General features: G+C 40.2%; 1 protein-coding gene across 6 annotated transcripts in view; it reads right to left on the bottom strand.

The window, feature by feature from the left end:
* Positions 1-1,848: 1,848 nt before the first annotated feature.
* The window catches only part of METTL6 (methyltransferase 6, tRNA N3-cytidine), a 30,515-nt gene continuing 5,281 nt past the window's right edge, over positions 1,849-27,082 (bottom strand). For 4 of the 6 annotated variants that reach the window (XM_085051235.1, XM_085051239.1, XM_085051238.1 and 1 more), the window contains exons 5-6: positions 25,891-26,032; positions 22,755-23,248 (exon numbers count right to left, since the gene is read on the bottom strand). In XM_085051235.1, the coding sequence (XP_084907361.1) occupies positions 23,100-23,248; positions 25,891-26,032 (291 nt within the window). In that variant the 3' untranslated portion in view covers positions 22,755-23,099. Of the gene's footprint in view, positions 11,574-22,754; positions 23,249-25,890; positions 26,033-27,082 lie in introns of those variants that run through there. The other 2 variants (XR_014849825.1, XR_014849824.1) reach the window with 2 other exon arrangements.

The raw sequence follows: 27,082 nt of genomic DNA, 5'->3' as shown, positions 1-27,082 counted from the left end.
ATCCTCCCTTTCTTGCTACCATTGCAAATATTGTTTAACCCATTGTTTCCCTCCTTACCTAATTTGTCTTAACCTTCATTTTTCCCCCTTCTTTCATGTATAAACTGTTACACAGCAGTTGCCATTATTCAACACCACCAATGTTCAACACCACTATTTGTCAAAATGATGCATCTTCATCATTTCACCTCCCACTCTGGGGTTGGGTTTGCTCATCTGTTGCAGAGACTGAAAAATTTTTGCAGTACCATTTGGAGTATGTTGATCTTCCCCAGACCAGAGAAGTCTCTTTTGCCACAGCAAACATGTTTAACCCTAGCTGCAATTCTTCTCCACTAAAATCTCTCCAATATGAGGGCAGTTTTGCAGTCCCAATGAACAAGCAGTCATAGGGACAGAAGTGAAGAATTTTGTTTTGGAAGTCCCTGCATATCCCCCAGAGTCAGAAAAAAAATTTTAGATTTTTGAGATGTCCTCTAGACCTGCAGAGTGTGGTTTACTTTGTGCAGGTTATTGGATTAAAAAACTGCTCCCTTTTGTCTAAATCTTTCAAGGACCATATCAGAACAACACTTTTCCAGCTGAAATTGCAGGTATATTTCCTAGGTGTAACAGCCATTACATGTCTCAGGAGCAAGTTCTACAACAGCAGGAAAAGATTAGAGAGCACACTTCAGTCCTTTGGAAAATCCTGCTCAAAAGGATCATGTTGAGCCTGACAGACTGTCCTTTATTAACATGCAGATGAACACAAATCACTCCACACTGGGGACTGTGTTCCTCTGATCTAAAATGTGACCCCTGAGCCTCCTTTTCAGCTCCTTGGCCTTTCCTCCTATTTCCTCCCATCCTTTTATTTCCTACCTTCCCACAGGGTGACTCCTTTCAAGGGAGCTGTCCACACCAGAAGCCACACATACACCCCTGCACCCACACTTCTGTTGAGCCACCAAGGCACAAACAAATCACCTGTGATGCAAAGTATCCAAATTCCCTGGAAATGGTAGTAGGTATGCTGAATACTTGGGGGAGATTCTGGGTAGGACAATGAGATTTTATATGTCCAAAATACGATTTTATATGTCAAAAAAAAAAGAGGGTACCTTCATTTCTCTAAGTTGTTCACATTACTTTTCGTGAAAAAGGTGTTCAGGTCTAGAAAATGAAAGGCTGCCTTTCCTAGGTGATTTTCTGCCAGGACCATTTCAGCAAATGGACTTAGGAATCAGCATGAAGGAAAGTAGTTGAAGGGACTTGCGTTTGATGGGTGTGTGAGAATCATCCGGCCCTTGTTTGGAGAAGGATACACATATTGCAAAATAAGCTGAGAAGATGTTTGGCATACCAGTCTCTCAACAGCCTACCAGAAAGAAGAGGGATCTGCCTCCTTGGTCACAAGAAGTGTTTTGGTGTGCTCAGCACCCTGGGGACCCAGAAGGCGTCTGTCAGATTTCCCAAGCAAATTGGGAAAACTGTCAATAATGCAAATGAAATGCTGACGCACAAGGACAGAAGCTGCTCAGACTCAGTCTGGCATCCACACTGCTCCCCAGTCCCAGGAAACAGGAGTGGGAAGGCACCCCAGTGTAACAGCAGGGGCAGAATCAGTACCCCCACTGCCATTACACAGTGCCAGGGATGAGCAGTGGGATACCAGCACAGGTATCCTTCTCTAAACAGCAGGAGATGAAACTGATTTTCAGGTGCAGGCATTCTGCAGACAGAGCAAAAGGAACAAAGCAGATGTCAGGCAGTCTGCAGTACAGCTCTCCTCTTGCAGGCACCCCTTTGGAGCAGTAATTCCTTCAAGGGGGGAAGGGGAGAAAAAAACAGCCACCCAGCAGAGTGTTAATCTTCACAGATGGAGCAGCTTTAACGCTGTCTAATCCTCCAGAGAGAGGAAAGAGCACTTCCTTTGTGCCAAGGATATCAAAACGGTTGAAGATGGCAATCTCCACTGACATTAACTTTATTAAAGGAGGGGTATTTCCATGAGATCTGAGACCGCTTGGTCAAGAGACAGCTGGAGATACACTGCATGTAAACATCTACTTGTAACAATGGAAAATAGCAGGCATTCGGGAACTCCTGGGAAAATATACAGGCACAGAGCATGCACGCAAACTGGAGATTGCATATCACAGCCACACACATCAATTATATAGCTATCAAACAATTGCATAGCAGCAGCAATGTGAGCAGCTAGTTACTGCCTTTTACTCTTCTTAAATTTGGCTCCTGTATTATTTTGCTGCAGCTATATAATCAACTTGTACTCTGAAGCGGGAAGTGGTGCCCCTGGGTTGTCATAACAAAAATACCAAACCTTCTTGAGCCACTTCCTTGGCAGAGAACGATTTTTACATGTAAATTAGATGCAGAAGTGAAAGAAAGGATAAGCATTCTCAGTAAATTTTTGAGTATCAGGAGCCAGCACTTAATTAAACCTTAGTTTAAATAACAGTAGTATTTACATTCTACTAATAGATGCTTTCTTGCATCTAAAAATCAAACAACTGTCACTTCACAATGGCATTGCATATAAAGCTAGTTCCTAAACACTTTAGGTAATGCACAGTTCAAACATCTCTTTGGATTCACATTGGTATGTCAGTACATCTCACCCAGCCTGCTTGTAAAAAAGGGAAAATTAAAGCTCTGGATCTAGGAGCTGAAATATAAAGCTCTGCTATTGTAAGAGAAGCAGAAAATACCCATGCATTCATTTCCCCTTCCTGGAGAACAGTTCAATTATCATCATGTCCCCAAGCAGATTTTGCACTGAATCACTGTGACATCTGCTAGGGAAATGAACACAAATCTATATCTGCATGCAGCAAATACATTGGCATGGTTGAAATGGGGGAAAGGGAAATAAGTGTCACTTTTCACACAAACTAGAAAATGACAGCTTGTCACATCCGTGAGTAAATACTAGCAGAAGTGAGAGGAAGCAAGATGCTTCTTCACCTTTTCCCCCCCACCATAGCATTACAAAGATACAGATTAAGGACAAAATGGTGGCTTCTTCTTCACTGCCTGCAGTAACAGCATCTGGACACATTTCAGCATCTGGGAACACTAACAATAATGGATCGTATCTGCCACTTGCACAGGTTAGGAGAACTCCCCTGAGTTCCAGGGAACTCTCTTTCCTAGTTGAAGGGCCAGTCCAACATGCCAGGGCTGGCAGAAGCTGGAAGAGCTTCAAAGAATGAGGGTGCAGAGCAACCTCCTTAAGGTCACTTATGGTAAAGAAGACTCGCCCATTGCCTTGTCAGCAGCAGGGACAATTTTATACAGAAACAGACACAGAAACAAGGGGCTTAGTCTGGCATACATGCAAAAATCATGATGTAATGTAGTACAACCCTCTTTGTACAGACAAATGAACAAACAAACAACAAAACCTAGAAGAAGGATAAAGTTAGCTTGAATTCCCCTGTATTTCCCCAAGGACAGGAGTATGTCCACGGACAACTGCTTCCAAGCCCCCCACATGTTATAGCTTGTCTGTCTGAGCCCATGGGCACCTTTCCCACCTCCTTTCAGTCCAGCACACAAGGCAACACCAGTTGCATCACACAGCAAGGCACAAAGTTGACTCTCAAGTGCAGGATGGAGGAAAGGCCATGATATGAAGTTACTGAGAAAAAGCCACCTTTCAGCAAGAGGTCCCTTGACTCCAAAATCTAGCTGCACCATAACACTGTGACCTCTCCTCCACTGCAGTCACACACAAGGCTGGAGATGAAGGCAGCATGGCAGAGCACACCTGAGACTCAAATACCTAAGTCTCATGAAGAATGTGCAAGATGGATCTGAGATTACACCCATAGAGGAAACAGCATCATTATAAGCTCCTTGTAAGCTAAGGATGTCTTTTACACAGGGGTAAAGTAACTGCAGCTGTTTTAGAAGGAAACAGTCTCTCTACCAAAAATACAGAAATGGGTACAAAACCTCTGCATTTCACACCTTCACCTGTAAGAAAATGCATTGCATTAGCATTTAACAGTATCTCACTGCTGGAGCAGAGCAGAGCACCCTTTCATCAATTATGGCTTGTTTTCTGGTGCACCTTCCCCACACCCAAAAGCCTATGTTCAAATATCTCCGTTCAGATATTCTCTGGTTCAAATGGCAAGATTAACATGACTGTAAAAAGGGTATCATTACAGTTTCTTTTTAAAGAGATGTACAACCTTCCGCCCACTCTTTCTTGTGCTTTTGCAGTGAGAATTTTTTCCTAATTGGTATCCAAGTGTGCGGAGTCAAATCTCTCTTCAAAAAAGAGTGCTGCTTTTTATCCAGATGAAAACAGATACTACAGACTTCACTTACAGGCTCTGATTTTAGAAATTACTGTAATCAGACTTTGATAGAACCACTCTGATAACAGATGTGTGGCTAATGTCTTTCCTAATGTAATGATAATTCAACTACAAAGTAAATAAATAGCTTAAAATAAAAAAACTTTAGGAATTTGGACAGTGGTGATAAATGCCAACTTCAGATCTCAGAAGTCTCCTCTGAAATGTTGTTAGTTCATATCATCTTATTTCTCCGCAATCCTGATCTTTAAAACTTACGATAAAGAAAATTTTCAAATTTGGACTCTTGATCTGAATTTGCGTTCACATGTAAGAAATAAACTTCAAGCTTTCAGGAGTTATGTATTTACAGTCTGGTCTCACAATAAAGAACACTGATTCTTCTAGTCAGTAGAAAAATAGAAACAGTTTCTCTAGAAAGCTGTATTACATAGTTTACAATTAGGAACTGCCTGGAAAAAAAAATGTAGAAAAGAAAGACTAGAGAGTTTTTTTAAGCTATGTAAAGGAAGGTTATTATTAGAACTGCCAGGATTCTTTACATTGGCATAATGCAGTAAGAACACTGAAATACTTCTCTACTAAATTATGGTTCTCAGCCAGGCACTTTAAATTGCTATTTTCACAAATCCACGTGGTCTAACTGAAGGGAAGTTGGCTAGAGCCTTGCCACTGCCTGCTTCAAAACAGAGGTGGGAACAAGTGTATGATCTGCCAGGTACCTCCTCCTGTGCTTGCCACAGCCTGACCCACAGCCAGGCTGCTGCTGCTGCCACCCCTGCCCCAAGCACTGCAATGGAGGATTGCAGTATGAACAGGTACAGAAAGCAAAGGAACACCTGTATGCCCTGAAGGGGAAAAATAAACGCAAGCAAGATAGAAAACTTCAGGTTTAAAACCGCACTTCTTCCAAAAGATGAATTAAAATGGTCTCACAGCTATCTTACACACAGACTGATGAGCAATAAAAAAAATCTTTGAGAAGTTCAAAAGACACTTTCTTTTATCTGCCACACATTTTGCTTTTGAGTCTCCAGTTCTGTGGGGTTTCTCAGAAGAGCAGACCTCTCTTCTAAGTGTTTCTAACATACCTACTGACTTAGATTCCTATCCCGCAAATCCTAACAGTCATTACATGCATGCATTCTTGTCTGCAGTATCCAAAATGGATTTCATATTTATTATATATTATATATAGGACACCTTTAAAAATTACATGTACATGAAACATAACAGAGTTTTGTAAAATATTTCTGTCACAATACAAAAAGTCCATCCGTTTTTAAATCAAGAAATCCTAGATAAGTTTTCTTCATCAACTGCAGGTAATCTGGTACATTTCTCACATCTTCTTCTCTAAGAACTGTAAGTAGGAGAAGAGAAAGAATTGAATTCTGCAGCTTCTGCATAATATAACCAAATATCCTCCTCCTGTCAAATCAACCTCCTCCTCCCAAAATGGCTTAAAGTAGATTTACAGTAGACCCTCTTTTTGGGAGTCGTACCATCACACCATTGTTTCAAGTCTTTAACTCAGAGGACTGGGAACTGAGGTTGTATTTCTGGCAATGGCAATGAGAACTGAGTCTGTAATACAACAGCCAGAACCAGGACTCCAAGGAAAGAAAAAGATAACAGTGGAAGTGGGCTGCATATTGGGAAGACAGCATAGAGAGCTGACATTGCACACGAAGTCTTATTTCCACACTCTTTGCTTACTTTCACTTCTACTGGTGTCCAAATTGAGTTTTTGTCTTTCTTCTACTGCATGTGTTCCCTACTTCAAAGCCAGCTGAACAACTTTTCTTTTGCAGGAACTTGAGGAATTAGAAGCAAGACAATGAAAGCTTTCTTGAGAGCTAAAGCAAAGACTTGCCAAGTGAGCAGTCCTTGTTTATACTGATTAAGAGTTTGAGCCTCATGCTCATGATGGGATGTTATATCAAGAGCCTTGAGCCAGATAGAGATGCTTGGGAAAAAATGAGAAGAAGGGAGTCACCTCTGTCTGCCTGAAGCTCTCAGCCCAGTCTCACATGCAGGATATGCTCTGCCTGAGAGCACAGAGAATGGAGCTAAAAGCAAGCAAACACCACCAAGAAACTCCAGCCTCAAGGAAAATCAGACCCGATCTTCCTCTCGTCTTATTTTCATGTCCTAAATAGACTGCGAGAGTGGCCAAAATACCTTCAGAGCAGCTTAACTCAGCATTTTCTTCTTTGTCCATGCCTTTGCAGCCATTTAGCCCTAGCTAGTCTCAGTATCTAAGCTCAGTGATACAAATCCACTCGTGAGCCTATCCATCACTCTCCACTGCTTAATCCTCGCCTGCCTCAAGAAACTGAGAATGGGATCTGCAATTTAAGTTTCTTCAAATGGATTTTCTGTATGTAAGACACTATCATGCATTTTCTAGCCAGCTTTAAGTTGTAAATCCCACTGTCCAGGTCATGTTTAGGAACAAAACAATTATTTGGAGCACAGATAGCAGGAGTACTTCGGTTATCTCGCATCACTGTTGACTTTTGTCTGTGTTCATGCCATAGGATCCTCAACCAAATCAACTCTCTAGGCAATGATTTACTCTACCTGTGTTTCTCTGGTGGTTAAAGATTCCACAATTTTTGGTTTTTGGAACCAAAGCAGAAGCCCACCAGCTTCTGTGCTTTTTCTCATACATGTTGCAGACAGTAATCCTAACATAATTCTCCTCTCCTCAAATCTCTCACTTCTCTTCAGCTGGGCTGCTCTTCCTCTCACACCTACTTTCTGAAGGGAACATGATCCAAAATTGGGAAATAAGCACTGAGACTGGCTCTACAGAGCACAGGTGCTTTTTTTACACAAATGTCTACAAGCACCAATTGGCTAAAAGAAATCAGAACATTAGCTTGCAGTGAATGAGGTTTCCTCTCTTTCTGTGCAGCCTCACAAACCAGGCTGCATTATATGTCGGCTCACAGACCAATTAACACAATTTAGGATCTTTTTTAGACTAAGAACTTGCTGACATGGGAACAAACGGCTGAAGGGAAGAGGCTGGATGACATACTGTGCTGAGCTGTATGCGAAGAGTGATGTGAAACTGTTTGAACTCACTCGTCAGTATAACAAGGAGATAGAGGAGGCTCTTATTGCTCATAAAGGAAAAATAGTCTGAATTGTCTACATTTTTGTGAGGGCTTAACAGAAAAAGGAGAAAAAAAAAAGATGTTGAAAAAGGGCATAATAAAGTGCAATTAAGTCCATGTTGTGTGTAGAACAATTTCCTTCAACACACTCTCATCACAAATGAGGCATAGCAGGAACCAAGACCAATGGAGGAAGCAGAGCTTCTTCCACAGCATTTACCAGCAACTTATCTTTTATAAATGATAAATAACAATAGGGGTGACTAAATCCTGGTAGTTTCAGCCCAAATTTGGATTTTGCTGTTCTAAGTACCACATAAACACACACGAAGTCAAACCTGCCCTCAAACATTTGCAGCCTAAAGACAATAAACTGGAGGAGGAAGGAAATGTTTATCACGGACAGATAACAAGTGTTACTTACATGGCAGCTTGCATCACTGAGGTAAGAAAGAAGCCAGGCAAGTCAATTTACTTAAGGATAGGAGGATTATGGAGAAGGACATTATGGAAAATGGGGAAAAGGGCTGGATAGGAGGTGACTTGTTGATGGGCTCAATTTCCTGGTTCAGAAATCACCCTGAGCCAAGTAGGCACAGAGATCTGCCTTGTGCAGTCTGCCAGTTGCAACTACGCACCCCTGGGCAATGTGGGGCTCTGCAGAGGATCCTCCCAAAAAGTACAGCACTGCTTCCTTCCCAACCATGCACTGCCAGTGCTCCTCACATCCACACAGTGCACAGGCCTGACCCCTCAGAGCTTGCATCGGTTAGTAAAATATCAATCTCACTACTGTCTCTGGGAGAAGAAGACCCAGGCAGTGACCCAGGCTGCCAAAGCAGTGCTCTGTAGAATGATTTGCTCCTCATACAATTTACTGCCCTTTGCGTTTTCCAGTGAAATTCCTCAGGAGCCAAGAAATCCCAAATGGCATTTAAGGCTATCAGGATGAGTATACTTCATAACACAGCCACGAGGGAGTACCCATGGAGACCCATCCTGCAGGTCCAAGTCCCACAGCTTATCTGAGAAAGCAGTGTTCCAGGAATGCACAAGGTTTAAATGCATGCATGCACTCTTTTTAAGCTTTCAGAATTGTCTTGGTGCACTAAGCTTAAAAAATGTATGACATCTTCAAGCATTTTTCTTCCAGTTCAAGGAAAAATGCTCCCCTTCTAAATGCTTATTAAATTTCTTTGGGTTCATATACGAAGTGTATAATTCTGGGTTTCTGCCTTCCCTCAGAACAATGAGCAAATGGGTGTCTATTCTGTTAGCTCCACTATTGATTTTGTGATTCATAGTGTAATCAATTTGCCTGTCTCTCCCCAGACTTCTGCTTCAGGGCAAGGAGAGCTATACTAACGGTATGGGACAGTGGGACTATGTCTGTTTGGTGCTGTATTACAAATACTGCTGATCTGTGAATATACACTCTCAAATGATTTTTTTCTGGCCTCCTCCCTCTCTAATAGCATACACACCTGAGGAGGTCAGCAAATAGGTAAATCCCAGATTCCCATAGCAATTACTATCCTCCTCACTCCTGCACCCAGCAAACTAATAGTGCCTACTCAGAACTTACCAAGATTGTCAATTCGCATCCCTTACCATCATAATTTAGGCTTTAACTGCTTCTCTTCAGCCATATCAGCACTGTTCTTATGTTGATATTCCCATATTTGTGGGTCTTATCAGTTTGTGACCCACTGGCTAACTCTTTGCTAACACAACTATTTGGTTTAGGGGAGATTTTGCTTCAGCTGAAGCAGTATCCACTTTTCCATTCTTCCTGAAGCTCACTGTCTTCCAGTCCAACGTATACTCATTGCATTCCACTAGCAAATAATACAACTCGTGGGTGGTTTTGCATCCTTCTTTCAAATGCTGCATTGTCTTGGCTAACAATGTTTGCCCAAAGCTCTGCATCAGCACATTTGGAGTTTCGGCATGCCCTTCTGCATTACTTGTAGCCTATAGATTTCATTTTCTAGTGCCTCCACCATACTGGACAGTTGTTCATCCTTCTTAAATTTCATAAACCAGCCTGGGTGTTTCTCTCTGCCTTGCAAATTACAATTGACTAATGTAACTGATCATTTTTGTATTATCTAGTAATAAAGTTCTCTGATGGCTTTGTCTTCAGATCACACTCAGTGCATGGCAATTCAATGGGGACTATGTTAATTTCCCTGATGGAAAAAGCTGGTGTCTCAGTTTGCCTTTTCAATTTGTATTCACATATTAAAAACAGAACAAGAAAATGCACTCTTCACCTCTTTGGTCACAAGTCAAAAGTCTGAGACATATCAACTGATTCAGAATGGGAAGAAAAAAGTCTCATGACTGTCTTCATCTTTTGTTGGTACCCCCTGTCTGCATAAAAGGGTTTTTCAGCTGGCTCTGCTTTTCCAGAGCAATGTCAGCTTTGGTGCCATTTTTAGCTGTGACATTTTCCCCACTCAGAATATTTTCTTAGTCCATTATACCCCATGTGCCATCTGCCACACAATAGTCACACAGTGCCAAGAAGCCTGGTCACAGTCTGCTTTATTCAGTGGAGGAGTCCTAATTGTTTAGCCTGGCACAATGTGAGCCTCCACATAGCACAGCATCCCATTCCAACTGCCTGTGCCACAGTTTCTCCAGGGTTCAACACTCCAGCACAGCCTGGGAGGCAGCTGTGACCACCAATTAGCTCCAACACAGAACAGTCATGCTTCCATTCACCTGCTGTGAAGACAGGAGGAAGCGACCACGCTGTAGGCCTCATGCCCTTTGTTTCCAGTTTCACGCTGAGAACATGGCAGAAAGGAACAGGCTGTGAGACTGGGAGCCAAGGAAAGCACTGCACATCCTGGATGCAAATTGTCCGAGTGATTCTACCGTCCTGCCTTGTGCTAAAGAATGCTGGAGGGCTGGGGAACAGCAACGCCAGGGTTATGGTGTTGTCTATAGCTTTGTATTGCATGCAGCCTCAGTAATATGCCAGGATCCTCTAACCTGTTGAACAAAGGGCAGATGCCAGTTTTAGTATCCTTCTTGCAGGCTGTACAGGTGCTGGCTCTGAACACCTTGTTGCCAGCACTACAGAATGCAAACATCTAGTCTCATCCTTCCCCCCGTGAGCTGGCTGTGGCTTCTCAGATCCACGGACAGTGACACACATCAACCTGCCAAGACAAACACCACAGTCCAGAGTAACACTCAACATCCCTGCCCCACCTCTGTTTCAGTGTCTAGCGAAAAGAGATGCTAAGGCTGAATGCAACCCTGACAAAACTAGGGAAATCTCAGCATCACAGCTGTGACACACCATCAGCCTGTGTTAACCAAGGAGGGAAGACTTCTTGTCCTGCCCAAAAATATCATTTCATCTGCACTGCTGATGTCTCTGGGTCTGCTGCTCTCTCACCTTGTACAGACAAATTAATGTTTGATATGACAATGACACATTTTCTTTGTGATCACTGGGTATTTAGAGAGGAAGTGGTAGGCCAGCTGCTACTTCTACATGGTGAAAATCAGGACAAGTTTGGTGGAAAGGGAAGGAAGAATAACATAATGGACCAGTAGCCAGTACTGCAGTATTTATACTCACTTGTAACCCCTACTGCAGATGCCCATCAAAGTAACCTTTTCTAGAAATGCCTCAAGGCCCGAATGGGATGCTGTGGCCCCTCAATGAAAGTCAGTAGAAACTGATGGCACAACTCAGCATTTTGTAAGATCAGGCCCTTGATAACAAGCAAGATAGCTCTGAGCAAGAAAGCCCATGAGACACATTAGTTGATGGGCAGAGTGCCTGGAGTGGGGCCCAGAAAGAATTGTGCCTGAAGAGGCTGACTGTGGGAAGTAGGTCCTCAGCAACACTTCTGAGCTGAACACACCTGCTAGTCCTACTCACCACTGTCTTGGGAAGTAGGAAAAAGCAGCTCTCAGTCTGTCCCATTTCTGCCTATCATCCAGCTGCTGGGAAGGAACCATTTGGATACAGCCTCTGCAGTTTGCTTGGTGATAGGTTTCATTCACAGAAGCCTTTCCATGAAGTCACTTATTTTGAGGTTGGCAAAGCCCACTCACTTGTGCAAAAAACAAGGATGAGCCAGTTCTAAATAAAGAAAAGAGAAGGTGTAAAAAAAGCAAGGAGAGGAGCTATGTTCTTACAAATCTCTTTTTCCATTGGCAGCTAATCAGCATTTACACTAATTCAAATATTTAATATCCAAAAGAATTACTGCTGCATAAAATGCAGTTGAGGCAATTTTAACACACAGCTTATTAACAGTAATGGATTATACCAAACCCACCATGCTTAAAGTGAGATATAAAGCCAGCAATATGTAAATGTAATTTTATTCTATTCTTCCTCTTTCCTTTGAAATAAGAAGGGTTTGCCAGAGACAAAATGGGGATTACTAAAGTAGAAGACACTGTAAAATGGCAAACTAAACTACAGCTGACTTCACACAGTAATTAATGAGAGAGATACTGCCTCTCTGGTCATGTGCATCTTATGCATCTCTGCTTGAATGGCTGCTCAACCGGAGAGCAGCTTCTCTATAAAACAAAAGAACTGGGAAGAAAATCAGAGCAGTTAATACAAACAGAAATTTGTCTAATATTTTTGTGGAATTAAAGAAATATTGTATTAAGGCACTGCATTTTGAAATTTGTATAAGGCACTGCAATTTTTAAGTTACCAATTTAGTGGGATGAAACAGAAACAAACATCAAGATGTCAATGCAACAAATTATTGCCTCACAGGTACAGACAATTTGAATCCTAGCTGCCATTAACAGTAATAGTATTTCACCTTACTCTCTCTCACATTGTGCTAAGAACATTCCCCCTAAACAACAAGTATCTCTGAAATGCAACTATACTTTCTTTTAAAAAAAGCTTTTTTCTTTCTTTGATATCCCAGTGAGTGCTATTTAAGTAGACAAAAAGATGACTGCGTAGAAGAAAACACTCTCAGTTGTCTGGTCTATAGTTAATCAATATCAGCTCTTCCTACCACCCTGTTAAAGATTTAGACAATTCAGTGCTGGGAATAAAGGGAAGCACTGGTTAGTGGCTAGTGCCACCTTGTGAACAAAATCCCAAACACCCTTCCTTCACCCTTTTTACCAAATTGTACTTATGCAGCAAAGTAGAGCTTTAGAAAATAAAATAAAACAAAATCCAACTTTTGCATGAGTAAGTAACTTCATGGAAGATCTCCATATTTAGGGATATAACATGAGACTAAGCCTTCAACCAGGCCAGACAAGAGCTTGAAAAAGTAGAGACAGTCTAGAAAGAAGACAAATATTTTACAGTACAGATGATGGTAATAGAAGCTATTCCTTTTTCACTACATTTCAAACAACATGAACACAGGGATAACCAACTCTCCAACCTCCCTATGGACTCCACAAAAGTGGGATTTGCAGTGCTCTGACCAGGAACAGATAGGCAAGACAGGAGAGAACAGGCAAAGAGCAGCACTGACGCTTTTTGCAACATACTAACAATTTTTATTACAATGTCTGCTAGCAGCACCATGCAACTGTAACTGAAACTCTTCCACTAAAAGTAAAATTATTTTGTATCACTTAAGGCACTGCTACATACTTTTCTCCTCCTTGCCCATCTCTCCTACACCCCCACTCCCTCTCATGGATTTTGAGTACCTACTTCACCTGGCTTTTGATCAGGTTTGCCTGTACCGGTGGCTCCTCTTTTCCCAACATCAAGGAGAGGGATGCATTAGATCTCCCACCCTATACTGCAAGGCCCTTTGCCATCTTAGAGGTGCAACCAGCTCTCAAGGAAGTCAGATGACATACTCCCCTCAACATAGACAGAAGGAGCCTTTTACCATGCCCATTTCTAATTTGTGAAAGTACTTCCAGTTCTGTCCATCTATTCCAATCCTTTCCTTTTCAAGGTTGAATTGTGGTTAACTCTTCATCTCCTAGACTTTAAAGGTTTGATGTTTAGAGTAGCAGGAAAATAAGAATTAGAATTCACATCAAATGTAGCTCCTGGTTTCTTATGAACCATTTCTTGTGGGGGACTTAAACTTACCAGGTGTCTGCTGGAAATACAACACAGCAGCTAGGAAACAGTTTAGGAGGTTCATGGAGCATTTGGAAGACAACTTCCTGGCACAGCTGGTGAGGGACCCAACTAGGGAAGGCACTGGACCTGTTGTTTGTGAACAGAGGAGCAGTGAGTGATATGATGGTTGGAGGCCATCTCAGGCACAGTGATGACTCTAAATGATAGTTTTTCATTCTCAGATAAGGATGGGGACCAGCAGAATGACTAATTTGGATTTCCAGAGGGCAGACTTTGGCCTGTTTAGGAGACTGGTTGATAGAGTCCCTTGGGAAGAAGTCCTGAAGGGCAAAGGAGTCCAGGAAGGTTGGACATGCTTCAAGAAGGAAATCATAAAGTTGCAGGTGCAGGCTGTCCCCACATGCCTAAAGAAAAGCTGGTGGGGAAGAAGAGCAGCCTGGCTGGACAGAGAGCTTTGGCTGGGTTTCAAGGGGAAAAAAGAGGGTTTATGACCTTTGGAGGAAGGGGCAAGCCTCTCAGACAGGCTACAAGGATATCCTGAGGTTATACAAGGAGAAAATTAGAAGAGTCAAAGCCCAAGGAAAACTTAGTCTGGTTACTACTGTAAAAGACAATCAAAATGTTCCTACAAGTACACTGGCAACAAAAGGAGAGCTAAAGAGAATCTCCAATCTTAACTGGTGCAGGAGGAAACAGTGACAAAGGATAAGGAAAAAGCTGAGGTACTTAATGCTGCTTTGCTTCAGTCTTTTAACACTGACACTAGTTGGTCTCCAGGTTCCCACTGAAGTGGAAGACAGGGACAGGGAGCAGAACGAAGACCCCTAAATCCACAGGCAAATTGTCAGTGACCTACCACAGCTGTGTGGCCAGCAGGACTAGACAAGTCATCATCCCCCTGTACTTGGCACGGGTGAGCATGTCCAAAGTAGGGCAACAAAGCTGGTGAAGGGTCTGGAGCACAAGTTTTATGAGGAGCAGCTGGGGGAGCTGGGGCTGTTTAGCCTGGAGAAAAGAAGGCTCAGGGGAGACCTTTTCACTCTGCAACTGCCTGAAAGCAGGCTGTAGCCAGGTGGGGATCAGTCTCTTCTCCCAAGTAACAAATGATAAGACAAAAAGAATTAGCCTCAAGTTGCACCAGGGGACATTTAGATTGGATATGAGGAAAAAATGTCTTCACCAAAAGTGTTGTCAAGCACTGGACCAGACTGCTCAGTAAAGCAGTGGAGTCACCATGCCTAGTAGTATTTAGGAGACTTGTAGACATGGTGCTTAAGGACACGGTTTAGTGGTAGACTTGGCAGTGCTGGGTTAACAGTTGGACTCAATGATCTTAAGGGTTTTTTTCAACCTAAATAATTAAATGACTCTTCGATTTTTTTACTCCAAGATCCTTCCCTTTTCCCTATGTGGCAGAAAGTGAGAACAAAGGCTTTCAGTCACTCCGGAAGCCAACAGCAGGGCTAGGAATGGTACTCTCGTCATTTAAATTGCACTGACAAGTCATCCAGGAACCACGTTTTCCTTCATCAGCGCTAGTATCTCTCATTAATAAAGGATCTGCTCTGCATCAAGATGGCTTGCTAGTTAGATACTGAAACAAGATATGGGAAATCATTTCTTCAGTCCCATTTTCACATTAATTTAAATTTGAAGTAGGGAAGATATCAATCTCTGTGTCTTACCACAAGGGGGATGTCCCTTCTTCCTCTTCTTACCCATCTTGTATAACTGAATGGTTACAATTTTTAGGACAGGGATTCTCTTACTCTCTGTGTCCATAGCACGTAGAAAAATGCTGTACCATTCAAGGCTTCCCAGACATCAGCACAACAAGCGTGTAGTGAACATTTTTAAAGGGGTTTCTTCAATAGAATGCTCCTCAGAAGATGACGTGTTAAGCTTGGTATTTGGTTTCCATTCACCGTGGTCTCTGAGACTCTTCTGTAGTACTATACCATCTACAATTTCAGCAATTTGTATTTCTTTACACATCCTGCAATATTCAGCTCATGCACCATAAAATCAATAGCAATAAAAAATTACACAAAGTAAGGATATATGATATTAAAGGCTCCAGGAATTGTCAAATCAAACCACAAAAGAAAATTTCTCAAACTTAGCTTGTATTTATGCCTCATACTTTACTCATATTTCTGAATATAATCAGCAGTACCATATTCACAACTCTCTACAAGGCTACACAAAACAACAACCATATCATCACAGTAACAGAAAGTTACACTACTGCTACCTATGCTGCAAAACCACTTGAATGACCCTGGACAAAGTCTGGCATTGCACATCTTTAGCTTTGTTTGGTATTTAAATATGAATAATGTCACTGTTGCAGCTACAGTTTTAGCTGCATGCTGTTTGAACATGCCAGGTTTTTAAAAATCCTTTAAATCCTCTTTTTAAATTCTTGAAAGATGCTTTTTTTTAAAAAAAAAAAGGGTATTCATTTTTGGATTTTTATTACAGTACTACAAAATGCTGCCTGACACTGATTTTTCTGCCAAATAGGCTGGCCTGGCACATGAACAAACTGTGTTGCTGCTAGCATTGACAAAACAGTCTTGCTCCTTCATCAGTCACTCACAGAAGCTTTTTTGTTTACAGAAGTACTAATACCTCTTAAGATCTGTTCTAACTGCAAAATCCTTCTGTCTCACTGATCTGCTGTTGGAGACTGAATTAGGCAAAGGTCTCCTATAAAAAAACTCCATAGAAATGAGGTATAAACTGTGCATTATGAAATCAAGGTTAAAGCTCTCAGATGCTAAGCTTATCCCCTCTTCAGTGGGCTTTTGAGAACACCATTGCACTACTTTAGGAGATGCATGTAGTGTCTGTTTGTGGTATTTTCTTTTCTTTTAAGGTTTATGGATTTTGGAACTTGGAAAGTAGCTTGGAAAGAAACCCTTAAGCCAAGTCAGGTTAGTATTTTGTATAGAATAAAGTCTGCAAGAAGAAGATTTTTCAGTATTTCTAAAATATATTCTGGCTCTGTATTAGCTTGTTTGTTTCAGTTTATTTTGAGGTGGGTTCTTGTCACTTCTGAGTTTTATTTCTAACAGGCTTTTTCTTGGCCATTGTTTCCCAGCCAAGTACAGATCAAGAATATACAGACAGTTGCTGAACTTAATTTATTAGCTGCTTGCAAAATCTAAACTAAAACCTGAAGCTGGCAAGTTTAGCAGATCCAAAGCTAGCAAAAGCCTTTAGTGGCATACACTGTCTGGAGCAAAGAGGGCATGCTACTGTATCAGGTGGCAAGTCCAGAACATCTGCAAATTCAGCTTTCAGTGACTCAGATTCATCTGGTCAAGAGGTCACAAACATGACGTTCCCTGAGGCCAGGTCCTAAAGGACACAACTATGCACCCTTGAAAGCTCAATGTGAAATCTGTGATTAGAGACTTCACCCAGATGGTCACAGCAAGTTTATGAAGTTGTATAGGATTTCAGATCTTTCTGAAGGTAGTTCAGAAAAAAATTGTGGCAACAGTTTTGAGGCTTCTTCAAAGTATTTTCATGTTCCTATGAAATTTGGTTTGCAAATAAAACAAATGGAAGAGAACATTTCTTAGTTTTGTGCTGAAAACAAGCCTCTTTTTCTCTCCCCTCATCTTCCTCCATCCTGCTTTTGAACACTCTGGTTTTAGCAAATTAGCAACAGGTCTGTTACATTTTAACTGAAAAGGCTTCTTTTAGATGACAAAAATTCCAATTAAACATCCTATTTTACACAAAAATTGGAAGCCAAAATTGGGAAAAAAGACAACCAAAAAGAGCACATAAATATCCTTGAATTTCAGATGCACAACAATCCCATATGTATGAAGATATTATCCCATTGACCAGCAGCTTCTCTGTTGTACCAAGTTTACTACAGAAGTCCAAGGGTCCAGAGAAATGGCCTGAGGAAAAATACTGAGTGGAGCCTAGACGGTAGGCAGGCTTGTCTACTTGTACCTTGCCTACTTTCTGACTTTTCCCTGCAACTACCCTCAGTTATTCCTGTTCTAAGGTGTCTGGATGCTACAGGCATCAGAAACCAGAGCTGGAGTCGATTGATGCCACCTAACTTAAGGCAACACAGCACCCCAAGGTGGGAACTCTGAAAAAGCACTGAAGTGACAGTGAGCTATAAAGCTTTTTACAAGTCAAACGAGGAAAACAGAGCTGGATTTATATTTTCAGTCACACAGCTGTCTTTCTAAATATTTCACTTCATATCTTTTACAAGCATGCAAGTGAAACCTGTGTCGCTGGCACAGACATTCAAACATAAGCAAATTTTCCAAGGATGAGACCTAAACTTTGCTGGGAAAGAGGGTAAATGGTCCCAAACAGAATCATTTAAGTAGAAATACACAAAATCACTATTCACTTGGAAGAATCATGTAGTCTTTTTTTCTGGTGCTCTTGTCTTCCCTGATTTCACAGCACCCTGCTGCAAACACAATGAATGGTGCACATCAGCCTGGGAAGTGGGAATGAAAAAGGTTCTCTAATGGAACATCTTACCTGGCTAATAGCTTCTATCTTTGCAAGCAATGCCTCTGTGTGCCTCCCCACAGTGCAGGCTCACCATCTGCCTTTGTTCCAATAAATGAACTCACATTACAAACACAGAGCACAAACATACTCATATCCTGAGCCTACTGCACCCAAGGGTCAGATGTTTTTGCAGTATGTATAACTAGCAAATGTTTGCTCCCAAATGTTTGAAACGGCTCACAATCTTTTCTAATAACAATCATAGGCAGTGAAAAATTCACCACAGCTTCCATAATATGGAAGGTAAAACTTCTTTAAAAAAATACTTATTTATTTTTACTAATTATATCTCAGCAATATCTTTCCAGTATAAAATCCTGCTTCCCACAGAGTCTTGCGTATATTACTAATATCACACACAATCAGATACTACCTTTCTCCCTCCCTGGAACATCAGCCTAATTTTGGAACCTGCAGGCTTTCATTTCCAAAATTTCACTTTTTAGATTAACAGCTTATTTAATCATGTGTCATCCCTGGTCTGTGAAACTCATGAATTTTTTTCCCAGCAACTTAAACGTAATCTTACTGTTTTGCCTTCACACACTGATGCTCAACACTGTTATCCTCTTCAAATATATATATATGTGTGTGCATATGTGTGTATGTACATATATATACATAGTGTGTGTGTGTATATATATATATATATATAGTGTGTATACATATATATATATATCTTTCAGACAACTCTTCCATAAAACACTTAAACACTTCCTAATTGGTAATTTGTATCTCTCAGCATATTCAGATGTATAAACTGCACAACAGATCAAGCAAAAAAAATTATATCTGATGAGCATATAAATGACCTTTCAGATTTCATATACCAGTCTTCTCCCATATATGAGACCAAGACTGTATGTTTTACAGTTGACTGCTGATGTTTACAGGTCCTGGAGTGTCAGATCTCACTTTTATAGCACTTGGTTTCATAGAAGTGATGTACAATCAACCATGGCTCTAGTATTGTAATAATTATTTAAATATTCTGCCTTTGGAACCCAAGGAACCTTCAGGTACCTGAAAGATGCACCTGAAATAGCTTTTTAGCTATCAAATGAAACATGCTATCAAATGAAACCTGCTCTGACACTATCACTTTAAAGGTCAAATGTTTTTTCTCAGTAGTGCATATTTGTAAGGAAAGAAAGTTCATCCATCCATACAGCATGGACACAATACCTGTGTGGATTTCTGTCTAGTTTTAGCCTGTTGTCAAAGACATTGTATAATATCAACCAAATTGGACAGAAACTGTCCTTTGACAGAAAGGATATGTAATGTTAGATGACTTAAAGACTTCATACTTCTGTAAATTTGATGAAAATAGACGACAGATCTTACCTTACCCATGCCCTCACTGAAGCACTGCTTGTTAACATCATTCCTTAATATATGCTTTCCAATTCCAGTAGAATTCACAGAATCTCACACTGAAAAGTGGCATTTAGCATTCCCTGACTTCAGGAAGAGCCTCAATCCAAGTTCATACTTCATTAAACATCAGAGGATGTAAGTGCAGGGCACCAAATCATTAAGAAAAAAAAAAGAGGTTTTCTTAGCCCCATTACTTCAACAATTATTTGCTTCTATCCTAAATATTGCTCAGACCAGGGTGTTGGCATAAAGGAACTTACTACTTATGCTTGCCAAATAGAGCAGCTAGCTCAACTTAAGGGAAACACAGAGTAGCTCTTCTACAGACAACTGAGTCATCCCAGCAGCCTCCACTGATTGCAGATAACAAATCAAAGAACAATCAGGACATTTATTACAATCACAACATAGTAGGCTGTTTGTGCAAGGTGAGCATGATTCAGTGCATGTATGCTCTTTTCAAGTCACTTTAACATCATTATCCCTGATTACTGTATCTCCCTAAGGACAGTTCTACACAGAATGGTTTCGGATGGAAAGAACCTTAAAGATCATCTAATTCCAAACCACCTGCCATGGACAGGGACAACTTCCACTAAACTAGGTTGCTCAGAGCCACATCCAGCCTTGCCTTGAACACTGCCAGGGACAAGGCATACACAGCTCCTCTGGGCAACCTGTTCTGGTGCTTCACCACGCTCACAGTAATGCATTCCTTCCATATATCTAACCTAAACTTCCCCTCTTTCAGTCTGAACCCAAAACTCCTTGTCCTATTACTGCACTTCCTTCAAGTAAGGATACAAGGTACAGGTATCCTTGGAACATGCTGCTGGTGAGCTTACTTGAGCTTGGCAAGGCTGAAGAGTTGGGGGGAGTAGATCCACTTTACTCAGCACTACAGCAACCACATGCACCCCATCAGTTACTGTGTCTCACATGATGAGGCAAGGATTTCTTAAAGCTGAGTCAGCTTCCTCAAACTTTACCACAGTTAGAAAAAAATTGCCATGACTTGAAGTTCACAGAAGCAGAGTCATAGAAACCAAATAAACATTTCTGACCATTCATACTTCATTCAAAGTAACATCTGCTTTATGAGAACTATATTAGAAGATCTTTCTGGCAGGGGCATTAATGCATGCTACTTCATTTTCTGGGGCATTAATGCATGCTACTTTATTTTCCAGGTCTGACTGGAAATGACAGTGAATGAGATATAATAAAAAAGTTAAAAATACTGCTCTGCATTTAACATGCTGCTACACAAAAAAGCGTACACAGAAATACATGGAAACACCGAAGCTACAGCCATCCACAAAAACACGTATTATTTTTCTGGCAATAGCTAGTTCAGTGTAAAAATGAACTCATTGGATGTCTGCAGTTAGGTCTATTGGGCTGACTCAAGTCTTCTGATTCATATTTCTGATTCTTGCCTATACCTCATTTCTTCTTTGGGATGAACAGTTCATTGCACTTGCCTTTGCATATGATGACAAGCATACAGCACCGTGATAAGGCACCACACAAGGCATTTCTTCAGTCTCATTTATGTGCTGTACACTCCAAAAGGACCAAACCTCCAGTCTGAAAGGCACTTGGACTTATAGGCCTCAAACCCCACTAAATAGCAACAGAGCTCAGACTATATGTAGTCATTGCAAAACTGCTCTGGTAAAGATGAACATGTGCTGATGAAAGCCACCAAATGAAGATCACTCAGATTGGAATAGTGCTATCACTGTTATGCCCCTTTATAGCACAGTTTTCATTTACTATAAATGTTACTAGATATTTATTACTAGCATGGCAGAAAGAGCTAATGGGTTGCACAGCAGGGGTCAGCAATGTATAAATCTCTGGGGTAATACTCTCCATAAAAAAGGAGATGACATGCAATAACCCTCCTCAAAGAGCCATTAGGAGAATTGTGTGATTTAAGCTTTTTTTCCCCTGAGGCCAAAGATTTGTGATACAATAAATTCAGCCATGGGGCTCATAGTATCAGACAAAAAAAGACCTGTGGTGTCCTGATGCAAAGCAATGATCTGTTGCAAATTTATTTCTAACCATATCAACTGAATAAGACCTTTGGCAGCACCAATTTGTTAAAAATATTTTTGACAGGTTAACTTTGTAACATTAAGCGTTGGGCTGAAAAATCTTTACTTCTTTCTTTCCATGCACATGCACCAAGTGCTAAGAGCCTGGAAAAAAAATTATCACATCTTATGTCTACTTTGTTATAAACAGAGGCAAAAGGTGACCGCTGGTCCACATCAGATGTGTATGACTGGGTCATCTAGCAACACACAAGTCCAGTAGAATGAGAGCCTGAGTCAATCAATCACATATATACAGCCAGAGATGAAATCTCTACTCAGAACAGGGCCATCCTCAAAGTCACAGGATGCTCAAGGCCTTATCCAGTCTTATTCCAAGTATACCCAAGAATGTCGGTTCCACAACTTCTCTGGGCCCTGCCCCAGTATTTGACCTCCCATTAGTATTTCACTGGAATTTCCCTTGTTGCAATATGTGTACATTATACAAGATCAGCACCGGCCATTGCACAAGTCACCGGATACTTCTGGGCTTCCTCTGCTGCAGAGCAGCTGTTCAAAACGCAGGTTAAACATCCAGGCATGATTTTGAAATTACATCATCCAAGAACACAGTAAAGGTCCTGCAGTGCAAAGTGCTGTAAGGAAAGGATGAAGCTCCTTCAAGCTGTTAAGCTGGTGACAGCCAAAGAGCCACAGCAACAGTACTGTGGCTTTTAGTGGTAGGAAGAGCAAAGACCAATGCAACTTTCCTGAGAGTGATAGAAAATAATTAAGACGTCTGCTCAGAAAAGAAGCAGCTGACTACACCTCATATCAAAGAAAGTACTCCTGACTTGCTGATTTCAGTTCCAAATAGGAAACTGTCTTGCAATACTTCAAATATTTCTGCACATGAAATGAAGAACATCTGAAGTTAATTAGGGATAAAGACAACTGGATTCACTAACATGCTCCCTCAAGCATGAAATCAGATAGATTAGGATCTTATTTAGAATATAAACATTTGTTTACACATCTTAATGCTGAGCATATTAAAAAGATATCATTATTAAAATACTAAAGAGCTTAAGCTTTACTGCTCACCGAGTCTGTTTCATTCCTGTATCTGAGAAATTATGCTCAAAAATCCGACAAGTACTGAAAATAAACAAAATATTCTAACTTTAACAAGCCTCAAAAGTCACAAGTGACAGGAAACACACGATACTTATTCTAAAATAGTTTTTAATAAAAAATGGAAGTAGAAGTTATGATAATACCTAACTAAAACTAGCGCTTAAAATTGAGCATGTTTATGTACTTTACCTGGTCCTCCAACAATGTTGCACAGGTTTTATTTTAGAAGCAGGAATATAGATGCTCAACAGGTTGCCTGCATCACTAAACCATCCTAAAACTGAATTAAAAATACCATTCATATTTTGTATCCTAGGATGAAAACCAACAAGAGGTATTGGATGCAGTCATTTTTGTTTCACCAGAAAGATAAGCACACAGCTTATGTGCTAGCTTCCATTTCAAACAAGCAATGCTGTTGCTAATCAGCAAGAACTTATGTCTTACTGAAAGGCTTTTGAAATTTGCTTTGAAGAAAAACTCTCGGAACACGCAAGTCTTCTTTCCTATTCACAGTTTCTCGCTGCACATATTCATTGACCACTTGCTCATATCCCTCAGCCTTGAAAAGCTGAGATAAGAACTCTGAAAGAGAATTAAAAAAAAAAAAAAAGGTTAAATACTATGTTTAAGCTATTTTTAAAATAGCAGACAGCATTTATATAAACATATGTTGTTATGTGTTACAGCATGAAAATCACACAGGCCTTCAGATTTCAAGCTGTTCTCTGTGGGCAGACTGCTGAATAAAAATCAATAAAGATCTCCTTTAGAAACACCAACCTAAGCAAAACAGCTTGCAAAACTGGGATTTGAGCTAGTTACTCAGCTGAGTTTCCAAAAATTGCCACATCTCTTATTTTTCTTAAGCCTTGTCATTCTCATTATGACTGACACTAGTGCATCTTCGCTTTGTGCAGCTGACCTTCACTAGCTGAATACATCACTTATCACAAATACTTCAAAGGTAATCCAGCTGTGTAGATGCAACTCTGCTCATGGAAGAATAACACCCTATGTTACATGCAATTTCTCAACAGAAAAACTGACAAAATGGCACAGGGGATATGGTGGCACCAAGCCTCCACTAAGGTGAACCAAAAGTATTTTTCATAAACAAAAAAATTGTAATCAAAGCAGATCTCCCTTAACGAAGGCTGAAGTACCTCACAAACAGGGTGACCTATGCAGCAGGATGGTCTGCTCATGCTATTGACTTGTAATATTAATTAAAAATCATAATTTTTCCTTTCCTGCACCTCAATTCACTTACTCAGGCAGCAATTTCACAGCAAATTTAAGCTGTTCAAAACTTGTTTTACTTGATAAAAAACAAAGACATTACATTTTTCACTGCTCAGGGGGATTAACTTGATGCAACACTGATCATGAGGGTTCAGTAAGCACCACAAGAGATGGTGTGTTGAGGAAGATGACACCCACTTTGGAGGCACTGCAGGCTTCCATCAACCCAATCCCACCATGGCTGTAAACATTGTGCGTTCATGTAAAATGGGAGACCAACACCAATGAAATATAAATAAACAGCACTTAATTGTGGACCTATTCAAATCTCGTTGTAAGGAAGTTGTACATATTTCATAACACAAAACTACAACCACACACTGCTCCACAAATTTAGTATTACTTCAAACAGTAGAAGAATGGATTTTTTTTCCATGGAAGAAGTTTTGTGTCGTTATCTGAGGCCAGACATGTTATAAATAAATATCATTCAAATCACCCCATGCAGCAATTACTTGACACACCAATGTAGTGCTAAAGAAATTAAAATTAGAAAGGGGGTGCAACCTCTGTGGAAATGATGGGAGTCATGTCTCCAGTAACAAAAGAATTCTCAAGCATTAAGCAATGTTTATATGAAAATCTGTGAAATGAATGAGATTGTAATGATTAAAAACGGGAGTAGAGGTGATCCATGAGACAGTCTCAGACCAGCCCAAGGAAAAACAATTGCTGACACGAGCAAAATAAAATAAATTCTCTATTTTCTCCTTCCTTCCTCTTCCTCATCCCTACCTCAATTCTTCTGCCAAGGGAAACATGCCCACTAGCAAGGAACTTCTCATTCAGATACTATTCTAAAACACAATAAAAATGGGATTTAAAATTCCACAGCTAGGTCAGTCTCTTATTTGTCCCCTTTAGCATCCATTCTCTTTGTAAGAGCTAATTGTTTAAACAGAACTAAAAATCACTCAATAAATAACAGTTCTAGAAATGCTTCAATGAAGCTGTAGCACAGCCTGCATTATCTTAAATTTCATCATTGTCCTATGAAGAATAGGGGGAGCTCAGACAAGATTAATGGGTTTTATATATCAGAAGCAATTAGGTAATATGTTATGGCATAAAATATGAATAACATTTACTTGGCTCCAAATTGGTCACCTCAGTGGCTGTATTTTGCTTTAGACTAAGAACAAAGAGCCCCACAGAAATAAATGCACAGCTCTTATTACACAATGCTCTACAAGTGATAGGGGGGAATAATGAGTTTAGTATGAGGAATTGGGAGTTAGAAGCTATAGCCAAGCGATAATCCCGACTCATTGTGAGAGGCTAAGCAAATTCTTTCATGTGTCTGTGCTTCAAATTCTCCACCAGTAAACTGCAATGATTATCTTTCCTCCTAAACCATTATGAGCACTGAACAAAAACTAAATACTGTATCACACAGAAATGTTTTTTACATCATCTTTACTAAAGAACAATCCCCAGAAGACAGAGCGACCACAGCTAGCTAGTGCTATCCCAGCAAGACTTGTGCACAAGCTCCTATGTGCTGCAGTCACAGTTCTGCTTTTAGAAGTCAATAGACCTCATCCTGCACACCAGAAATAGCCTTGCACAAAGAATGATGCCAAAAGAACTGCTTAGCTGTTTCATGAAGATGATCAATTCTCTTATTGAACATTGGTCTTCTCCCCTTAGGTAACAAATCTGAATGAAATTCAGCTAATTCAGAAACTGCCACTCTTGGAGCATTATAGCACATACAACAAGCCTGTAAACAAGAAAGTGCTCCACAAAGTTCTGCCAGTCTAAATACCTTCTTCTTCTCAAAAAGAATGGTAAATGAAATGAACCACAATTTAACAGTTCATCCACATAAAAATAAACTTCCACGAGCATGTTGGCAGTTCCCTGGAGCAAGTTTAAACAGAAGATTCACAGAAAAGAAAGCACTCTACAGTATATCTTACCTTCAGTAAAAAAATACGATCTTGTCCCATCTTGTCTAACATAAAAGTTTTCCCCAAGTTTGCTGCCAGATTTAAACCTGAGCATTGCATGATCATATAGGCCATAGTCTCGGAACAGGACACACTTGCCTGGTTTTAATACCTGTCATGTAATACACACATGCTTTAGTACGCTAAATGGATTTAGTCATGTATAGATATATTTATTTGTGTACACATACAGATATATACATATTACAACAACAATATAACATACTCAGTACAGCAGTGAGATAGATATCTCAATCTACATCTACATGTAGATAGAGATGTAGATGTAAATATAATAATAGATGTAGATAATAGATGTAAATATAGGTACAGATACAATTCATTGCTGTGCAGCAAAAGAGTTGCATAAAAACTGGGTCAACTCCTAAAAATGTTTCCCCATGAACAAAAGACTACAAACAGTTTTAGAACAGCTGTTTAGGTGCTAATCAGCTAAATAAGCAACACTCTTCAAATACAGAGGAAAGAAGAAAACACACAGTTTAACAAAAAGTCCTATCAGGGCATTTTTTCTCTTGGGTAGTATATCGTTTAGTACCTGTTTTTGCTTAATGGTTAACAATAAAATTTAGAATATTGTGACACTTCTTTTTTCACAGAAGAAAGGAAAATATTACAGTATGTTGAGAAATAAATAAGAAACCATCTTAGGAAAATGCATCATGGAATTTTTAATTGCTTTTTGGTAAAGAAAGCAAGCCATAAAGAGTTTAAAATTTATAAATACATGGTCACTGCATGTGCTGATTTTAGACATCTGATGCATGTAACTTTTCTACATCATCAAATACCAGCTGTACTTGTTAGAGGAGAAAAAGAGTACTTGCCAACTTGAGCAGAAACCTACAAGTGACTTGAATGATCCAGGCATCTCCACAAAGAAAACAATAATTAGCCCTTTCATAACTCATAGCTAAGAGCCAATCCTGATTTTGGAAAACAGCTGGAGATATACAAACAAACCCCTAATACTCCCTTTTCAAACTACTTATAAAAAATCTAATGATATCAAAAAATACAAGACCCCAAATACACACATATGCATCAGTAAAAAATACGTTGACTGTTTCCCTCTGCAGTCAATATATGACATCTCAGGAAAATTCAGAACAATCACAGTTTGTATTGTTTAAACCACTCT

This window comes from Lichenostomus cassidix, chromosome 2 (genome assembly GCF_008360975.1).
Source record: "Lichenostomus cassidix isolate B80296 chromosome 2, HeHo_3.0, whole genome shotgun sequence".
NCBI classification, from domain to species: Eukaryota; Metazoa; Chordata; class Aves; order Passeriformes; family Meliphagidae; genus Lichenostomus; species Lichenostomus cassidix.
This window is presented reverse-complemented; position numbering and strand designations above follow the sequence as displayed.